The sequence below is a fragment of the Carettochelys insculpta genome, chromosome 12 (genome assembly GCF_033958435.1).
Source record: "Carettochelys insculpta isolate YL-2023 chromosome 12, ASM3395843v1, whole genome shotgun sequence".
Lineage (NCBI taxonomy): Eukaryota > Metazoa > Chordata > Testudines > Carettochelyidae > Carettochelys > Carettochelys insculpta.
In genome coordinates, this window is record NC_134148.1 from 19,807,564 (window position 1) to 19,825,610 (window position 18,047).

The 18,047-nt window shown below is 43.6% G+C and overlaps 1 protein-coding gene across 1 annotated transcript in view; it reads left to right on the plus strand.

Annotated features, from left to right (window-relative positions):
• The window catches only part of PRTG (protogenin), a 137,236-nt gene that overhangs the window by 61,312 nt on the left and 57,877 nt on the right, over nt 1-18,047 (plus strand). The window contains 1 exon segment of the mRNA XM_075007069.1: nt 8,692-8,856. Coding sequence (XP_074863170.1) covers nt 8,692-8,856 — 165 coding nt within the window.

Sequence of the window (18,047 nt, forward strand, 5' to 3'; positions counted from 1 at the left end):
TTGTTACAGTTTCGTGTACGCCAAGGTTTTCAGCAGTAGGGATGTAAAATACTGTTTAATTGGGGGTGAGGGGGAGGCTGTTCCAGCCCAGTTGGGCTGCAGCACCCTGCTCCTGGCACAACGTCATCCAGTTGGAGCGTCCTGGCTCATGGCGCTGATGCAAGTGGGGGGTGCTCCAACACTGCTGGAGTAGAGGCTTGGCCTGGGAGCACAGTGAGCAGGGGTGCTCCAGCCAGGCTGGAGCAGCTCCGATCCCAGTGCACCATGGCGAGGGGCAGTCCTGCCCGGCTGAAGCAGCACCTGCTCTTTCCCCTCTGGAGCTGCCACAGATGGGGCTGCTCTGGCTCAGCTGGAGTACCCCTGCCCAAGGTGTCCCTGTGGGGCTGGAGCAGCCCCTTGCCCATGGTGGGCACAGGTCTGCTTCAGCCTGTAGTGATTAACCATAACGGGTAAACCGCATCCGTTTAGGGTGAGGCTTTTACCAGTTGACCGGTTAAACTTTAGCATCACTATTCACCAGTAATTTGTCAAAGGAAGCATCTACTAGGAACAAAGATTGCATGCTAATTGTGGGGATAAATCATGCCCTCCCACACGAGAGTGCATAGGACAGCTGGGTTAAGGTGGGGAAACTGAGCTTGCTTAACCATGGCAGACTTCTGCCAGATTGGGGTTGGGTATGGGGCTTACCTCTCCATTTTCTGGATGAAGAGCCTGGCCTTCATGGTCGGAGCATTGGTACAGTTGCCTGGTGTCTCCATGTTCTCCTTTTGGCTTTTCATCTTCTGTGGAAACAGGAGCCTCTGCCAGCTTTCCCTCACAGGTCCCTGTGCTAGGGAGTATACGCCACAGAAGTAGGGCTCATGGGAGCATGTCTGTATGAATACTGGAGTGCTAATCTGCTTCCTGTTAGCTTGCTGAACACTAAGGGCATGTCTACACTTACAGCACTGGGTTACTGCAGGCAGAGGTGCCTGGTGCAGGGATTCTTGGGGAGCACTGGCCAGGTGCCCCTGCCCTGTGACCTCCCTGTCCATGCCCTGTCCATGCACTTCCCCTTCCTATCCCTGCTCCACCCATGTCCCTTCCTTCCCCATCCATGCTCCTCTCCTCCTTCTCCCTTCCCACGGCCCTCCACCCTTGCCTGCCTCTACCCACAAACATGCTGCACTGCTTCCAGTGGGTGCAGGGCAGTCCGCACTTCCCTGGAGTGGCACAGCTTGAGAGTAGTGAGAGGTAGGAAGTGATGTGCTGCTCTTGGGCTGCGCTGCTTTGGGGAAGAGTCAGGACTGCCTTGCACCACAGGAAGTGTTGATGGTGAATGCAGGGGAGGAGGAGGTGATGCTGGGGGAGTGCATGTGACCCTCTGTGCATGCCACATGCATCACCTCTGACTGCAGGGCATGTGATGAAGACACTGTTGCCAATGGGGAATAGCTCTCCTGTCGGTAGCATAGGTTATGTGCATGGAAGGAATGATCCTATTGACACAGCGCTGTGCACACTGGCACTTAGGTTAGTGTACTTTGTGTTGCTCAGGGTGGTATTTTCACACTGTGCTCTCTGTAAACTGAGAGCTTGGGCAGCCATCCAGGAGAGATTCAGGTGCTGCCCAGCTGACTAGCGGAGAGCCTATAGCCAGCAGCATGCATTTCTGTTGGTGGTGCACGTCCATGCATGCCTTAGTGCGCATAACAAACTTTATTCTGCTCATGGATGGAAAAAATTAGAGGGCACACTGTTCACATCCCTGAATGACATAAATTTTGCTGACATAAGCAGTATTGTAAATAGGTCCTAAGTTCTGTGCAGGTTGCAGCAGGGTGCACACAAGCACTTACTGCTTGTAAGGGTGAGTGCAAGGTAGATTTACATCCCAGCTTGCCACAAGCTAAGGCCTCAACTACATTACAATGGGGATCCACACTCTGAGATTGATCTTCCAGCAGTCAGTTTAGCATGTCTAGTGAAAACCCACTAAATTGACCACAGATCGCTCTGCAGTTGACCCCTTTATCCTACCCTGACAGGAAGAGTAAGGTAAGTCAGCGGGGAGGTTTCTCCTATTGACCCCTTGCAGTGCAGACCCTGTGGTAACTCGAACTGCGCTATGTCGACTCCAGCTATATTATTCACATAGCCAGAATTGCATACCTTAGGTCGACTTTCTGAAGCAGTATAGAAATAGGCTAAGTGTTCATATAAAAATGCCCTAACATAATGCGGACCCTGTGGTTTCACAGTGAGTAGCTTTTCTCCGGATGCATCTCTCCACTGGGGATCCCCAAACTCACGGAGTTTGTGCAAAGGGGCTTCGATAGGGGCTAGATAGAGAGTGGGAGAGCTAATGACCAGTTTTCTCAATTCCCTTCCTTTTGATAGGATTTTACCCATGGGAGCAGGTTCTCCTCTCCTTTTACCCCCTCCTGTCAAAAGACAGACTGCCCACTGCCCCTTGTAAAATCTGCGCTAAAGCTATGTCAAGGTCAGCAATTCTACTAGCTGGTATAGGAGTTCAGATGTAAAATTTGCTAAAATAACTCATTATGTAGAGGGGCTGCTGTAGTCTCTAGAATGTTACTCCCTTCTATTTTAAATACAAAACTGATCATTGAAAAGGGCAGAAGAATATAGCTAGACACTGTCACCTGTTTTTATTTTTTTCAATAGAACTTTAAAGTGATTTTGTATGAACTGTAAGATGATTGCAATGGGTTAGATCACAGAAATTCCCTTGCGGTTAACTCCAAGTGTGGTGATCAACTCTCTGACACCTGCCTGCCTGCCCTCTGGGGCTTGCCACCATCTTGTCTTCCTGGGTCAGGAGTCTCCCACCCAAGGCACAGAGTTGGGGTAACCACTCTCCCAGCAGATACTAAACTAGCTCAGCACTGGAAGAACTTCACTATCAGGCCTTTGACAACACCCAGGAAACCAACCTCCCAAAAAGGACAAAAATTCCAAATAAATGTATCTCACCCTGTGTGAGAGTTTTACACACAGAAAGCTCCTGAAGTTGTTCATCCTCTTTATTAATGAGAGAGAGAAGCACAATGGTCCTGTCCCTCCAGTAACAATTATTTACACTAGTCTTGATAATAAACAAAAGTGTTTAAGTATAAAATAGGATTTAAGTGATTGCAAGTGAAAACAGACAGCTCAAAGTAGTTAAAAGTAGTTGATTCTAATCCACTAAGAAACCTTTTACATGAAAATCTTTACCACAAGCAACTGTTCTTATTTCAGGCCAGGACTGATCTTTTTCTCCCAGCAGCTTTGCTTTCACCTTCTCACTGCAGTTCTTTGTTGCCGGGTTTCTTCGTGGGTATTCTGTTAGACTGGGTAGCCAGTTTCAACTACTAGCTGAAGACAAAGGCCTGATTACTTAGATTCTTTAAATAGACTTTCCCATATGACAGGATGTGAGCCGATGCCCAGGTGCCAGCTAAGGGTCTGGTGGGGCAAAGGGGGTGATGCCACACCAGCAGCCACACTAAGCAGCCAGGGCAGGCTGGGTTCTTTGGTTTGTGTTTAGTTTGGTTCAGGTACAGCAGCAAGAGGAAAATTACACTTAGAGAGGCTTTAACAGTTACTTTTTATTTATACAAAGATAGAAACAATTTAACTAAGACAAATGATTAAAGTACAAGTTAGTACTCACAGTTTTTAAAGGGGAAACAACATAATTTAACTTAAGAAAAGTTTTAGACAAACTAGCTAGCTTAAACTAATACAATTAATGTGTACACAAGAAAGGCAAGTTGCAGGTGTGATTTTTCACCCCTGCCTCTTAGACCTGGTGGAACCAGAGTCTTTCCCTCAATTCCTATAGGAAAGAAGTTTAGTACAGGTGTAATTCTTACCCCTGCCTCCTAGATCCAGTGTGACCCAGATTCTCTCAATCCCTCGGGAGGAAGTAGATACAAACCAGGCGTCCCCAGTCTCGGGAGTTAATTCCAGACCTGACCAGCAGGTGTAGGTGATTGAAAACTCAAAGAGGGGTGGTCTGCCAAGCCCCTTTATACTGCTTTTGTCACATACGCTTCTTCCTGGTCTTAAGTGGCCAATGGGAGGAATGTTTTGAACCCCAGTTTTCCCAGGGAAGGTGCAAGGCTCAGTTCGCACCTGTGAATTGTGGACAATTGGGCACCTTTGGAGGTGATGGGCGGAGATTCCCCAATCTTCCTGGGAAAGTGATCAAGGCGTGTCAATTACTGAGATCAGCCAGAAGGGCGGCCATTAGCTAGCCCATCCACTGTCTGGTTTTTGTGTATAGTAGAGAGGCTGGGCAAGACAGCACACCTGCGTTCCCAGGACATCAAAGGCTACCTGTCTCCCCTGCTTATTTCTCTCTCTGTCTCTCCCAGTGGGGGGGAGAGGAAGAAAAGGCCAAATGTGGGGTTCACAGGAACCCTTTATTCAGTCTTCCTATCCCCATGGAAGAATACAAATTTTCAGGATGGATTCCAGTTCCAGGCAGCATGGTCACATGTCTTTCTAGGACAAACCACAGTTCAGGGTTACAGGGAAAATAAAACCATTTGTGGTTCATTGGTTTGAGTACTGAGCCATTAAATTCCTTGAAGTATCATTAAAGGCCCCCATGAGCATGTTTAGAATTAAAACCAGATTCACAGTTCATATTTCTAACTTCACATACAAGAATGATACATGCACAAAAGTAGGATATACACATTCAGCAGATTGTAACTTTAGTATGGTATATTACATGAACTGTTTTGCATAAAGCACCTTTGAGTTATACATATTCATATTCATAAGCCAATTTTCATAAAGCATGGGGGCATGACAATGATAACGTCTAACAAATGACTTGCAGATTAATTAGGTGCATGGATTGAACTAGGCTGCATATATTTCCCCTCTGTCACTTAGTTTTTGAAATGGAATGAATGCTTTTTCTGCTTCTGTTCAGCAACTAGTTTATTAAAGGGCTTTATTGCAGATGCCTGCCTTTCCTTGTGGAATATCGTTGTCATCTGATAGGCTGAAGACCGGAAGGATAGCATAATTACTCCGGTACTTATGCAGGAATAACTGCTGTTGCCTTTGTAAAATGGGATGTTCTCGAGAGATAAGATTTTGTTTCTAGGGAGCAAAGATGCTTAAAAGATACGACGAGAGAGAATTCATGAAGTGTGGGAAGTTACTTCAAATTTGCTAAATTTCTGAGGAACTAGCCACACAACTTTCATTCAAATTAAATATGAATGTTAGTTGTGCTGTATATCTTGTGGGCACTTACATGTCCTACTTTGCTGCAGTTTGTGAGGGCCTGGGTAATGTCACGGGGAACTGGGGAGTAATATCTTACTGAATATTTGTACAGGAAGTCTACCAGCTGAGTAGCTCTTTGAAGAGATGTGTATCCATTATCCAGCCCCTGGTTAAATTAAATTCTTATTTATCCAGTGAGGTCAAACATGTCCCAGAGTTTGAAGCTCACCTGCTGTGATGGCACAGAACTTGGGTGGCCTTGGGAAATCCTAGTGAACCCTGAGCTCCTCTGAGCCTCTTAGTTCAATTTTCCAAAGGGCTTGCTCAGCCCTCTAAGGCCTTGTTGCGTGGAAGGCTGTTCTTTAGCCTTCATCTAGATGGGGGTGAGCAAACTTTTTACGTTGGGCCCCACTTTTCAGCCTTGCAATTAGCTGGGGCTCCCCAGCCTGTGGGAGGACCACAGGAAGGCATGTAGTGGGGGTGCTCCCAGGGGTGCCCTAAAGGGGGAGGACTATTTGAAGGGAGGACCCCAGAGAGTTTGCTGGGGACTCAGTGTTGCACAGTGTTGAAAAGTGACGGTGTCACCAGGTTGAGAGCAGCCCTGTGCCCCCATAGGCAGCACTCATTCCTCACCAGCCTCTCAGGGGACTACTGGGGGCCGACATGTGGCCACCTTTCCAAATGGGAACTTGCCATCTTGGCCCCGCTGCTTGACTCTTGGCCTGGTGTGGGGACAGAGTGTATCCCCTTGATGATGGCAGTGGTGGAGGCTGTGGATGAGGAAGCAGAGCACTGCAGAGCCAGCAGAAGCCATGTGGGGGGAGCTGATTGCGCTGCACCCTTGTTACAAAGTGTCATGCCCCCCACCGCACTTTATGCACCCCTGAACTAGATAACCTCTAGCAGTTAAGGGTAATTTGACACTGGGACATTTACACTGGGTAACTTTAGCGATGGGAAAACAAGACAGAAGTAGAATATGTTCCTTTTACTCTCAAGTCACAAGCTCTGCTCCAAGTGGGTAGCAGCTATATGCGGAAAAAGCACATTCAGATTTTTTTTAGTATAGGAAAAGTGTTAAGGTTTCAGAGGCTTCTAGGAGTTGTACTTGCTTCACGTACAATTGTTCTTCCCCATGAAAGTGCATGAAACCATTTAAGAACAGGTTACACCACATCACAGATGTTACTCAAAGCCCAAAAAACTGCTCTGAAAATCTCAGCCCTCATGAGTATCACATTAGGTAGTTTGTGTTCTTATGGAAGCTGTGATATTTGTGTGCACCCAACCTGCACACACAGAGGTATAAGCTGGCTATTGGTAAGGAAAATCAGATGGGTTGATAAGCCATTTAGACCCTCATATAGCTAGGGAATTGATCTGCATGGATTAGACTGTTGACATCTCTTTGTTTGTAACATAAAAACTTAAGACTTTTATGCTGTTCATTTAGATATATAGTCTACGTCTGTTCGTGTTACTATCACCGTTACCACATTCTACCATTCTCCATTCTCCTTGTTTCTTATGCTTACTTACAGAATCTTAACTTGGTACTGATACTGGCTCACAGAAGCTTGATTTTAGTGGGATCAGTCATGTGCTTGAAGTTGCTCATGTGTGTAAATTATTGCAGAATCAGGGCACTACTGTATAAATTCTTTGCAGCTTTGAGCTCATGGGAGCCTCTAGGCTTAACTAACATAAAATAATTAATCATTATATGAAAACACTTTAATCTCTTCTGATTTTCTTTTGCTATGTTTGCTCAAATTGTATGTTGTGTGAACTGGCATAAAAATCCCACAGGAAAATGGGCCACACTTACATGCAATATAATGCATACCATCTTTTTATCTTATTTGTGTTTATATTGTAGTAGATTTTTAAGCGTCCTTCAGTGTAACAGATAAGATGGCATTTCACATTAATGGTTAGTATACAAATAGGCAAGTCATCCTGTCCTAAAATGTCCAAATGATCCAATGTTTTCAGATGGATCTGTCCTAAATTTGAAAGATAATCAAGATCTCAAATTCTAGTTTTTAACAAAAAAGTAATATTTTATAATGCAATTATTCCTATACATTTCCAAAGATTTCCTTCTTCCTGTTCATAAGGTTTTAGTTGGCTAAAAACAAAAGATTCCTCCATTCTTCATTTAATTTCACTAGTCTAGCATTTATAAAATGCACTTTGAAAACTTCCTCAGTCTTACTTTATGCCTGAAGAGGATAGTGTTTAATAAAGTTGGTTGAAGAAACTAACAGGTGTGTGTTCTGTATTTTGTAAAGCAGAATATTTTACATTCAAATCAGGTGTCCTGGTAGCAAGAAGAATAAGAATCTGATGAGAATGCATGTTGGAGTGTGTTAATTCCTTGTTAGCGCTTTAGAAAAGGTACAAAGGGGATACTGATTGTGGTGGAAGGCAAGCCTTGTTCTCTATTATGGCTGTTTCATTAGGACCTCCACATGAGGCCTAGCAATCCATTCAATGAAAGAACAGGTCCTTTTAATTTGAGCTCAAGGATCTTGTTTAGAAGGTCAGAAATCGTTCCATGCAATTCCTAATTAACAACCCATTAACTAGTCTGTTATGAGACGGTTGTAATCTTGTCTAATTAAAATGCTATCAAGTTAATTCAGAAATGTGGGAAAACTTAATGGTGGAATTTGCCTTTCGTTTTGTTTATAAATTCAGTTGTAAAGAGGAGGGCTGGCTCTTACAGAGTTTTGATTAAGTTGACAGGCATTTGGTGTGAATTGTTTGTTAAGCACATCAGCTTTCACCAAGCCTATTCCACTTTGCAGCTTCTCTGTATAAGGATAAAGCCTGACAGACAAGGCCTGCTCTATACATTCCCATGCATATTTTAATATGAATTACTGAGGATTTTTTTACAGCTAATTAAGGAGCAAAACATTTTTGAAGTTCATTCTGTACTAGTTCCATTGCCTTCTGTCTGAATTAAAGAAAAACTCATGTCAATCCAAAATTAATAGAATTCCCAGGGGTAAAATGAGATCCTTTGCAAAATGACTTCTGTTTGTTTTGGTTTGGTTTTTTTTAGACTTGAACCCTCACATTCCTCAGTGTAATATATGAAGGATCTGTAAAAACACACTGGCTTCTAAACAAGTAGAATTAAAGATTAGCTACAGATGATAAGGTTATTAGAGCGTGTCTCGTATTACTGTACATTGGACGCAGTTTGTTGTGACTAATTTGTGAAAGGGTTTAGAGTTAGATTAATGGTATTCAGCATCTTTTATTCAGAAAAAATCCTGTGCTGCTGCAAGACAGTTGCTTTCATTCAGAAAAGAACGACACTGTAGCATTTTTCTTTCTAAACATTTAACTTGCATTACCACAATTCTAGCAGCAATGGATCATTTTGTGTTAAGAGATTGATGGCAATCTTTGTTTCTGTTAACTCGTATCTTATTCCAGGTTTAAATAATGAGGAGTATCAAGTGGTTATTGGAAATGACACAACTCATTACATTATTGATGACTTAGAACCAGCCAGTAATTACACCTTTTATATTGTGGCCTACATGCCACTGGGAGCCAGTCAGATGTCTGATCACGTGACTCAGCACACCCTTGAAGATGGTAAGTCAAATAAATATTGTAGAGCAAAACATGCCTATCTATCTATGTATTTATTTAAAAGATTGTAAAAGTGGCAGTCCTGCACCACTGACATCATTAGGCATTTTGGGTACATACATAGTTTCCAACCTTTTCAAACACAAGATCACTTTTTGAATTTAAGTGCAATTCAGGAGCTACTTCAAACCCAAATATCCTTTCCCCCACCTCATTTCCCATCCCTCCTCCGAGGCACAACCCTACTAACTCCATCCACCCTCACCGCCCCCCATCCTCTCATTTTCAGCAACTCTGGTAGAAGCCTGGGGAGTGTGTGCAGTGTTGGGCCAAGGGATTCAGCGTGTGAGAGGTGCTCCAGATTGTGTCTGGAGCAGGTGGTTGGCATGTAAGAGGGGGTTCACGGCTGGGTTAGGGGGTTTAGTATGTGGGCTCTGGATGAGCACCATTTACCTCAGGTAGCTCCCAGGTTGTGGCATAATGGGGCCTCAGGCAGGCTCACCTCTGCCCTGGCCCTGTTTCACTCTTAAAAATAGCCAGCATGTCCAGCAGTGGCTCCTGGCGGTATGGGGCAGGTAGTGTCTGTTGGCATGCACTTGCAGTGCTGATCTCCGAATCCATTTGAATGAGTAGATGGTTGAGTTTTTGCACTCATTGAGAGACTCTAGGGCAGTCGTTCCCAATCTGGCGTCTGAGAGGGTATTTCAGGTGGCCCGTGGGGTGGGGGGAGATGAATAAAAATGATCACAGAAAATAAGTTTTAAATAAATTGCCAAGTTACAATCTATTGGTTTTAAATATCTTCCAATAACATTAACTGCTGCTTGAAAATCCTATGTTATGGTTTCCCTTTTCATTTAATCAAGTGTACAAGCAGCTGGAATGGGCTTTGATGGGAGTCTATAAACACTTGCGGGGGGTGGGGTTAAGGGTCTGCACTAGTAAAAAGGATGGGACCCACTGCTCTAGGGCCACCTTCTACTTCAACACCTGCCCCAAAGTGAAAGTACAACAAACAGGCCTACAAAACAAAGTCTTTACCACAGCTGGCATTCCTATGAGCCACCTCACAAATAACAGAAAATGCTGAGCTGCAGACACCCTGCACCTGCCATTTCAGCCACAGCTACCGACTATCACACTCTTAACAAGAGGGTTGACATGATGCTATGGAGTTGCGAATCAATATTGATCCCATCTCCACTTTTTTCTGAGCTCCATTTCAGGGGATACCTGGAAGAATTTTCCCACCCTTGGATGGCAGTGGGATCCTCCAATCAGAATGATCAAGTGTTTCTGCATATCTCCTTCAAAGCCTGTTTTCCCCAAACCTTTTCAGGGACCATTGAAGGGATCTAGCATCAAGGCATACAGTCTTTTCTTCAGAGAGGAGAAATACAGCAGATACCTCTTCGACTATCATGAGAAGAGGGTTCTGTTCAAACTATTTACTACTGCCCAAGAGCAAAGAAGACTCAAGACCTATTCTTTACTTGAGTCAATTGGATGTTTTTATTCACAAATTGAAATACCATCTAATTACACTAACACCATCTCTAGAAAAAAGTATAGGGTTCATGGTTCTCAGCATGGAAGATGTATCCTTTCCTGTGGCCATTCACTGCTCTCACAGATGATTGTTGGGATTTGTGAAGGGTCCCCACCACTATTGTGGAGATACACATATCATAGAGCTAGAAGGAACGTTTGAGTCCATTGACTGGTATCCCTGCCTTCACAGCAGGACCCATCAATACTCCTGATAGATCTTTTTTTTTAATTTAACCCTCCTCAGGCTCTTTACAGACCCACTCGACTATTGAGCCCACAACCCTGGGTTTCCAAGGCCAATACTGTAACCACTGAGCTATCCCTCCCCATGTCAATATGGGGTGCTCCTGTCTGGGCTAGCTACAGCTCCCAGTCTTCACTTTAGCAGCAGCTCAGCTTAGACGAAGCTATTCTACCATCTTCCTTTACTTGGATGGTGGCTGGCTACTAACCAACAGATTTCTTCTGGAAGTCTTAATGTCAGTCTTGTCGCTTCTCTAGCTCCATGTTTGCACAGTTTCTCAGGGCCTGTAGAAGTCAATCAAAACTCCAATGCAGAGACAGTCCAAAATAGCAGAACTATCTTATGTCATTTTACGCTCAAGACCATCACATGCCTTTTCCTTAGCTTTCAAGAAGTTCACCTGATGGCAATTAGAGCAGGTCACCCAACCACAAATAGTTATTGGATCTTTACCCATCAGGTTCCTGAAATTCCTGATAGAATTTCTGTCAGTAAAGAACAGAGGAATAGGTATCTTTCTCATTCTGTTAGCAGCAAAAGGTTTGTTGTTTGTTTGCACAGAATCTGTATTGTTCACAAGCATCTGAAATCATCAGATATACAGTCTAAACCAAGCATGTCAAACATGCAGCTCGTCTGAATTTTTTCAAGGCCGTGACGACATATTGATTAAGTAAGTACAACCTGCACACCTGCCCTGGGTGTTCAGCAGGGGACCCTGGCTGCCCCACCCCCACCTGCCTGCACAGGGAACCACAAGTGGCTGGCCAGGGCAATGGCAGCTTCTCCTCCCCTTTCTCCCATTGATGCAGACAGTGGTGGGCTGAGGATCCACTGGGAGCTGTTGCTGGGCACAAGGAGCTGTGGGCAGCCAGCCCCAGAGCCATGTACTCCTGGAAAGGCAGCAGCCTGCCCCTCTTCAGCCCAAACACCTATCAGCTCAGGACACTGCTTATCACCCACCATCAGCATTCTGGGCTTGTGCCACAACCTGCTGGTGCTCTATGCCTGCTTCCGGTGCCTGAGCACTCCCACTCACCTCTTCCTACTCAGCATCAGGCTTCACCATCTCTGGGACTGGGTGCGGCCGGCTGCCTCTGGGACAGCTTCAACAACAGCCCTTCTCAATTTCTCTTTACCCAGCCCCATCCTCCCACAGCCCTTCTACCCACTTACTGTACAATCATCTTTTCTCTCATTTCACTTTCTAGCTCAAACCTTCATCCACACTTTCTCCTCTGACATCCACTACCACCTTACCCAACTCCATCCACTTGTACCACGATCCTACTTTTCCTCCACCCTCTCCAACCCTTTCACCTGAACAACTGTGTCTCCATACCATCAGTGTATTTTCCCCATATCTCCACTGATTCTATTCCATTTTATCTGTCCAGCAACACATTCCACCAGTTTCATTCTCTTCTTGATCCTGTTTCTCCACCACCTCTTCCTTCCCTTTTTGCTCCAGCACCTTACATTTATATTGAAATTAAAAATTATATATAAGCAAACAATTTTACACATCAAATTTTATGAATTATTATAAAAACTTGCAATTCATGACTTGCTTACTTAAAACCTTATACTCTGAGTGGTGCTTACGTCATCTACAGGTCTCCTTCACTTCACTCTGTCTTGGGACAGAAATTCTAGCTGACTCCAGGAGTAACCCATTTGTTGTCCTTCTGTCTCCTTAGATCTTCTGCACGCTGTCCAAGATCTTCCTCTTTTGTATTTTCCTTGTGGATTCCATGTGAGCGCTTGACAGGCTGTGCTGGATGATGATTTTCTGAGAGTGTGGCCTAGCCATCCCCACTTTCTTCTCTTGATTTGAACATGAAGTGGTGCTTGCCCTGCTCTGATGCAAAGCTCTTCAACTGTGACAAAGTCTCGCCATTTGACGCGAAAGGTGTACCTCAGGCATCTGTTTATGAATGTCTGTAGCTTGTGATTTGAAGACTCTTTTGTATACTGGGTCTCACATCTACACAAGAGCACACTCTTCATATTTGTATTGAAGATCCACAGCTGCATCTTTGCAGATATTTGTGAATTCCATGAGAGTCTTGAATGCTTCTGTTGCTTTCCCTGTCCTAGCTTTGATATCCTTCTTTGTTCCGCTGACTCTGCCCATAATACTTCCTAAGTACGTGCAAAGCTCCACATCTTCCAGGTTATCCCCTTCTAGCATGATGGTGGCAGTGGTAGACTTGTTGAGACTCGTTGTTTGTGTCTTTCCTTTTTTAATGCTCAGTCCCATCACTGAGGCAGTTTTGTGTAGTGTTGCAACCTTTTCTTCCGTGCATTCATGTTGGTGTGAAAGGAGGGCAACGTCATCAGCAAAATCAATGTATTCTAGCTGTTTGAGAAGTGTCCACTGAATGCCCCGTTGATGGCCATCTATTGTCCTGCTCATAGTCCAATCCATTGTGATCAAGAAAAGGAAAGATGACAGTAGGCACCTTCGTCACACTCCTGAGAGTATGCTAAAGGATTCTGTCAAGACACAGTTGGGAACAACTTGGCATATTGAGGGTTCATACATTGAATGGATCAGGTTAACAGTTTTGGATGGTATGCAACGATGTTGCAGCAGTTTCCATGAGGAGAGTGTATCAATGCTGTCAAAGGCTTTTTCAAATCCATGAAGGTTACGTACAGCAGGGGAGTTCCACTCAAGCAACTGTTCTATGATCGCTCAGAGAGTTGCTCTTTGGTCAGTACAATATCTCTTGCTTTAGACGCAGGACTATTCTTCCCTGAGCTATCAATTTCTGTCTTCATCTCTCCAAAAGAATCCTATTGAACACTTTTCCTGAAATAGACAGTAACGTGAGGCCCCTTCAGTTCTTGCGTTCCTTCTGGTTGCCTTTCTTTGGAAGCTTGATAAAATAGTCATGTTTCTAGTCTTGTGGGATCTCCTCGGTGTCCCAAATAAGTAAGAACATAAGAACATTCATCCTGGATCAGCCTAAAGGTACATCTAGCCTAGTATCCTGTCTGCCGACAGTAGCCAGTACCAGGTGCCCCAGAGGGAGTGAACAGAACAGGTAACAATCTCTCTCCTGCCATCCATCTCCAGCTTCTGACAGAGGCTAGGGATGCCATTCCTTACCCATCCTGGCTAACAGTCATTAATGGACCTAACCTCCATAATTTATCTAACTCTTTTTTTTTAAACCCTATTATAGTCCTAACCTTAACAGCCTCCTCTGGCAAGGAGTTCCACATTTTGACTGTGTGCTCTGTGAAGAAGAATTTTATTTTATTTGGTTTTTAACCTGCTGCCCATTAATTTCATTTGGTGTTCCCTGGTTCTTATTTTATGGGAACGAGTAAGTAATTTTTCTTTGTTCACTTTCTCCATGCCACTCATAAGTTTGTATACCTCTATCATATTGCCCATTAGTCATCTCTTTTCTAAGCAGAAAAGTCCTAGTTTCTTCAGTCTCTCCTCATAGGGGACCCATTCCAAACCCCTAATCATTTCAGTTGCCCTTTTCTGAATCTTTTCTAATGCCAATATATTTTTTTTGAGATGAGGTGACCACATCCATATGCAATCAAAACAAAAAAGCAAGTCATATAGCACTTTAAAGACTAACAGAATAATTCATTAGGTGATGAGCTTTCGTGGGAGAGACCCACTTCATATCATGGGTCTGTCCCACGAAAGCTCATCATCTAATAGCTGTTAATTTTTGAAGTGTTGCATGACTTGCTTTTTTGTTTCGATAGAATACAAGCTAACACAACTATCTCTCCGTCACATCTGTAGGCAGTATTCAAGATGTCTGTGTACCATGGTTTTATATAAGAGCAATAAGATATTCTGTCTTTTTTTTTCTATCCCTTTTTTAATTATTCCTAACATCCTGTTTGGTTTTTTGACTGCTGCTGCAACCTGTGTGGAGGTTTTCAGAGAACTGTCCACAATGATTCCAAGAGCTCTTCCCTGATTAGCTGTAGCTAAATTAGCCACCATCATATTGTCTGTATAGTTGGAGTTATTTTTTCCAATGCATATTACTTTACATTTATCCGCATTAAATTTCATTTGCCATTTTGTTGCCCAATTGCCTCAGTTTTGTGAGATCCTTTTGAAGTTCTTCACAGTCTCCTTTGGTCTTAACTATCCTGAGCAGTTTAGTATCATCTGCAAACTTTGCCACCTCGCAGTTTACCCCTTTCTCCAGAATTTTATGAATAAGTTGAATGGGATTAATCCTAGGTCTGACCCTTGGCCAATACCATTAATTGCCCCTCTCCATTCTGAAAATTTACTGTTTATTCTTATCTGTTGTTTCCTGTCTTTTAACCAATTCTCAATTCATGAAAGGATCTTCCCTCTTAGCCCATGACAACTTAATTTCCATAAGAGCCTTTTCTGAGGGATCTTGTCAAAGGCTTTCTGGAAATCTAAGTACACCATATCTACTGGATCCCCTTGTCCACCTTTGTTGATCTCTTCAAAGAACTCTTAACAGATTAGTAAGACATGATTTCCCTTTACAGAAACCATGTCAACTTTTGCCCAACAAATTATGTTCTTCTATGTATCTGACAATTTTAATCTTTACTGTGGTTTCAACTAGTTTGCCTGGTACCAACATTAGACATACTGGTCTGTAATAGCTGGGGTCTCCTCTAGAACTCTCTTCAAATATTGGCGTTATGTTACCTGTCTTCCAGTCATTGGGTACAGAAGGTGATTTAAAGGATAGAATACAAACCACAGTTATTAGTTCCGCGATTTCACATCGGAGTTCTTTCAGAACTCTTGGGTCAATACCCAAGAATGCCCAGCATTATACATCATGCTGACTGATGTTTCACTACCTGCCTTGATTGCTTCTGCAGGGATGTTATTTGGACTAGGTACTTTTCCGCTTTTCAGACGGGCAATGCCTTTTCTTATGTCTTCTTTTGTAGGTCTGCTGCTGTTAATTTGCAGATATATATTTGCAGGTGCTAACTCTGCGGGTTTCATGTGGACAAAGTGGTTCAGTAGCTCTTCAGAGTGTTCCTTCCATCTACTGAGCTGCGCACCTGTGTTTGTTAACACCCCCACACTCATCCTGTAGTGGCTGACCTACTGTATGTCATGACCCAGTTAGCTTCCATGTGATGTCATACAGCTCTTTCAAGTTTCTCCATCCTGCGGCTTGTTCTGCTTGTTGTGAAAGGTTTTTCACAAAGTCCTTCATGTTCCATTTTTCAGCCTTTTTAACTTCTCTGTTGGCTTTTGAATACAGTTTCCGAGCTTCTGCCTTGGCTGCTCTTGTTTTGCTCTTGTTTACTGCTGCTTTTCTGTCCTTTTTGTTCCTTCACTTTTCTCAGAGTTTCTGCTGTGATCCATTCTTTGTGACACCTTGTCCTCTTTCCTAATGTTCTATCTCAGGTCTCTTTCCAGGCTGTTTTGGTGTGTTCCCAAGTTTCTTCCACGGGAGCATCTTTCAGGATGAGGTTTGTCAGAAGTGCATACCTGTTGGACAGCTCCACTTGGAAACGGCTCTTGTCTCCATATTCTTCAGCAGCTCCATGTTGCATCTCAGTCCCAGCTTGGCTGTTTTTGTGGTGTACATCTTGAGCATGAACTTGAGTGTTATTGTGACCAAGTAGTGATCTGAACCTACATTTACTCCTCTTCTAGTGCAGATGTCCTGCATCGATCTCGTGAATGAGCTGCTGATACAGATGTGGTACATCTGGTTTTCTGACTGGTTGTCCGGTGAAACCTAAGTAGATCCTTTTGTGTGGGGAAAAACACTACCACCTATCACTAATCCATCATCATCATCAGTCCTTTGACCAAGGTCGTTGGGGCGCCTTCATGACAATGTTCCTTATAGTGTCTCTCCATCTTTGGTTGTCGTGTGCCAATTTTTGAGTTGCGACAAAGTTCATCCCTGTCCCTTCTTTAATGTTGTCTGTCCATTGCTTTTTCTGTCTGCCACTTCTTCTTTTGCCATTGACTGTGCCTTGCAGTGTGGTCTTGGACAGGTCTGATGATCTTGTTGTGTGTCCATACCATCTTAGTTTGCTCTTTTTCACTCTGGATTGGTCGTGATGAGGTCCTATTGCTGAGTTGATGATGTTTCTGACCTCTTCATTACTAATATGTGCTGTGTAGGGGATGTTAAGAAGCTTACAGTATAGCCTCATTTCAAGGGCCTTGATCTTGCTCTCTAGTTCTGCTGTCAGAGTCCAGGTGTCACAAGCATATAAAAAGATGGAGTGTACAAGAGCTTGCATGAGCCTTACTTTTGACTTTAGGGATATGTTTTTGTCTTTCCAGATTGGTTTTAATTTTGCCATTGCTGCAGTTGTTATTGCTGTTCTGGCGAGTAGTAGAACTACTCACTAATCCATAGAAAGAACAAATGTCACTGAAGTGCTGTCCATTTTCATTTATGTTACTCGGTCTTCTTTTCCCATGGTCTGTTCTCTGCCTGAATTTATGCTTCCAATTTTCACATTGAAGTTGCCCATCAAAATCAAGATATCTGTCTTCGTTTGCTGGTTCACAGAACTTCCTCACAGAAGTCTGTTTTACATTCCTTATCTGCTTCATTAGTTGGTGCATAACATTGGCCAGTCGGTACTTTCCACATTTTGTTGTAGAATCTGTCTGTGATGATTTGTGATGATGCTGCCGTCCACTTCGTTAAAGCACCAGGTGCCTGTCTAGATAACATCAAGCCGATGCCTAATGTGTATGGTGCACCTTTTTCTTCATGTCCTGAGTAGATCAGGGTTTCACCTGTTGCCAGGTGTAGCTGACCAGATTGTGTCCATCTTGTCTCTCACAAGCCCAAACCTGGAAGCTTGTACTGTTCCATCTCCACTGCAATCTGTGCTGTCTTCCGCACTTGATACATTGTCCGAACATTTCAAGTATCAAACTGAGTGGTTGTCCTGGGTGAGAGAAGGGTCATCTGCAGGGCAGCTTTCTTTTGGCTTTTGCTACCATGCTTCATACTCAATCTGTGCGGCTTGCCAGCTCGTCCCAAGACTTGTGTAGTTGTATGTTCCTTTGTAGGTATTTCTGTGACTTTGTTTTTAATGATAAGGTTGTTAACCCTAAGCCGACTCCCTTCACCCTCAGGAAGAGGTGATCTAAATTTGTCTGGTCTCTACCTTTGACCTGTCCAGTTTGGGTGACTCTTCCAGGAGCTGGAGCTCCTGCCTGGCATAGCTCTCCAGGATGTTGAGAGACACAAGCCACCTCACTACAACAAGGAATGCTCAGTTAAAATTATTGTATTATATTCAAACAAAGCCTGAAAAAATATTATAAAATATACCTAAAACACCATCTATAATAATAAATAATTATGACTTTCTGATAAAAGTACATTTTTTGGTGGCCCTGAAAGCTCTCCAGTTTTTGTTT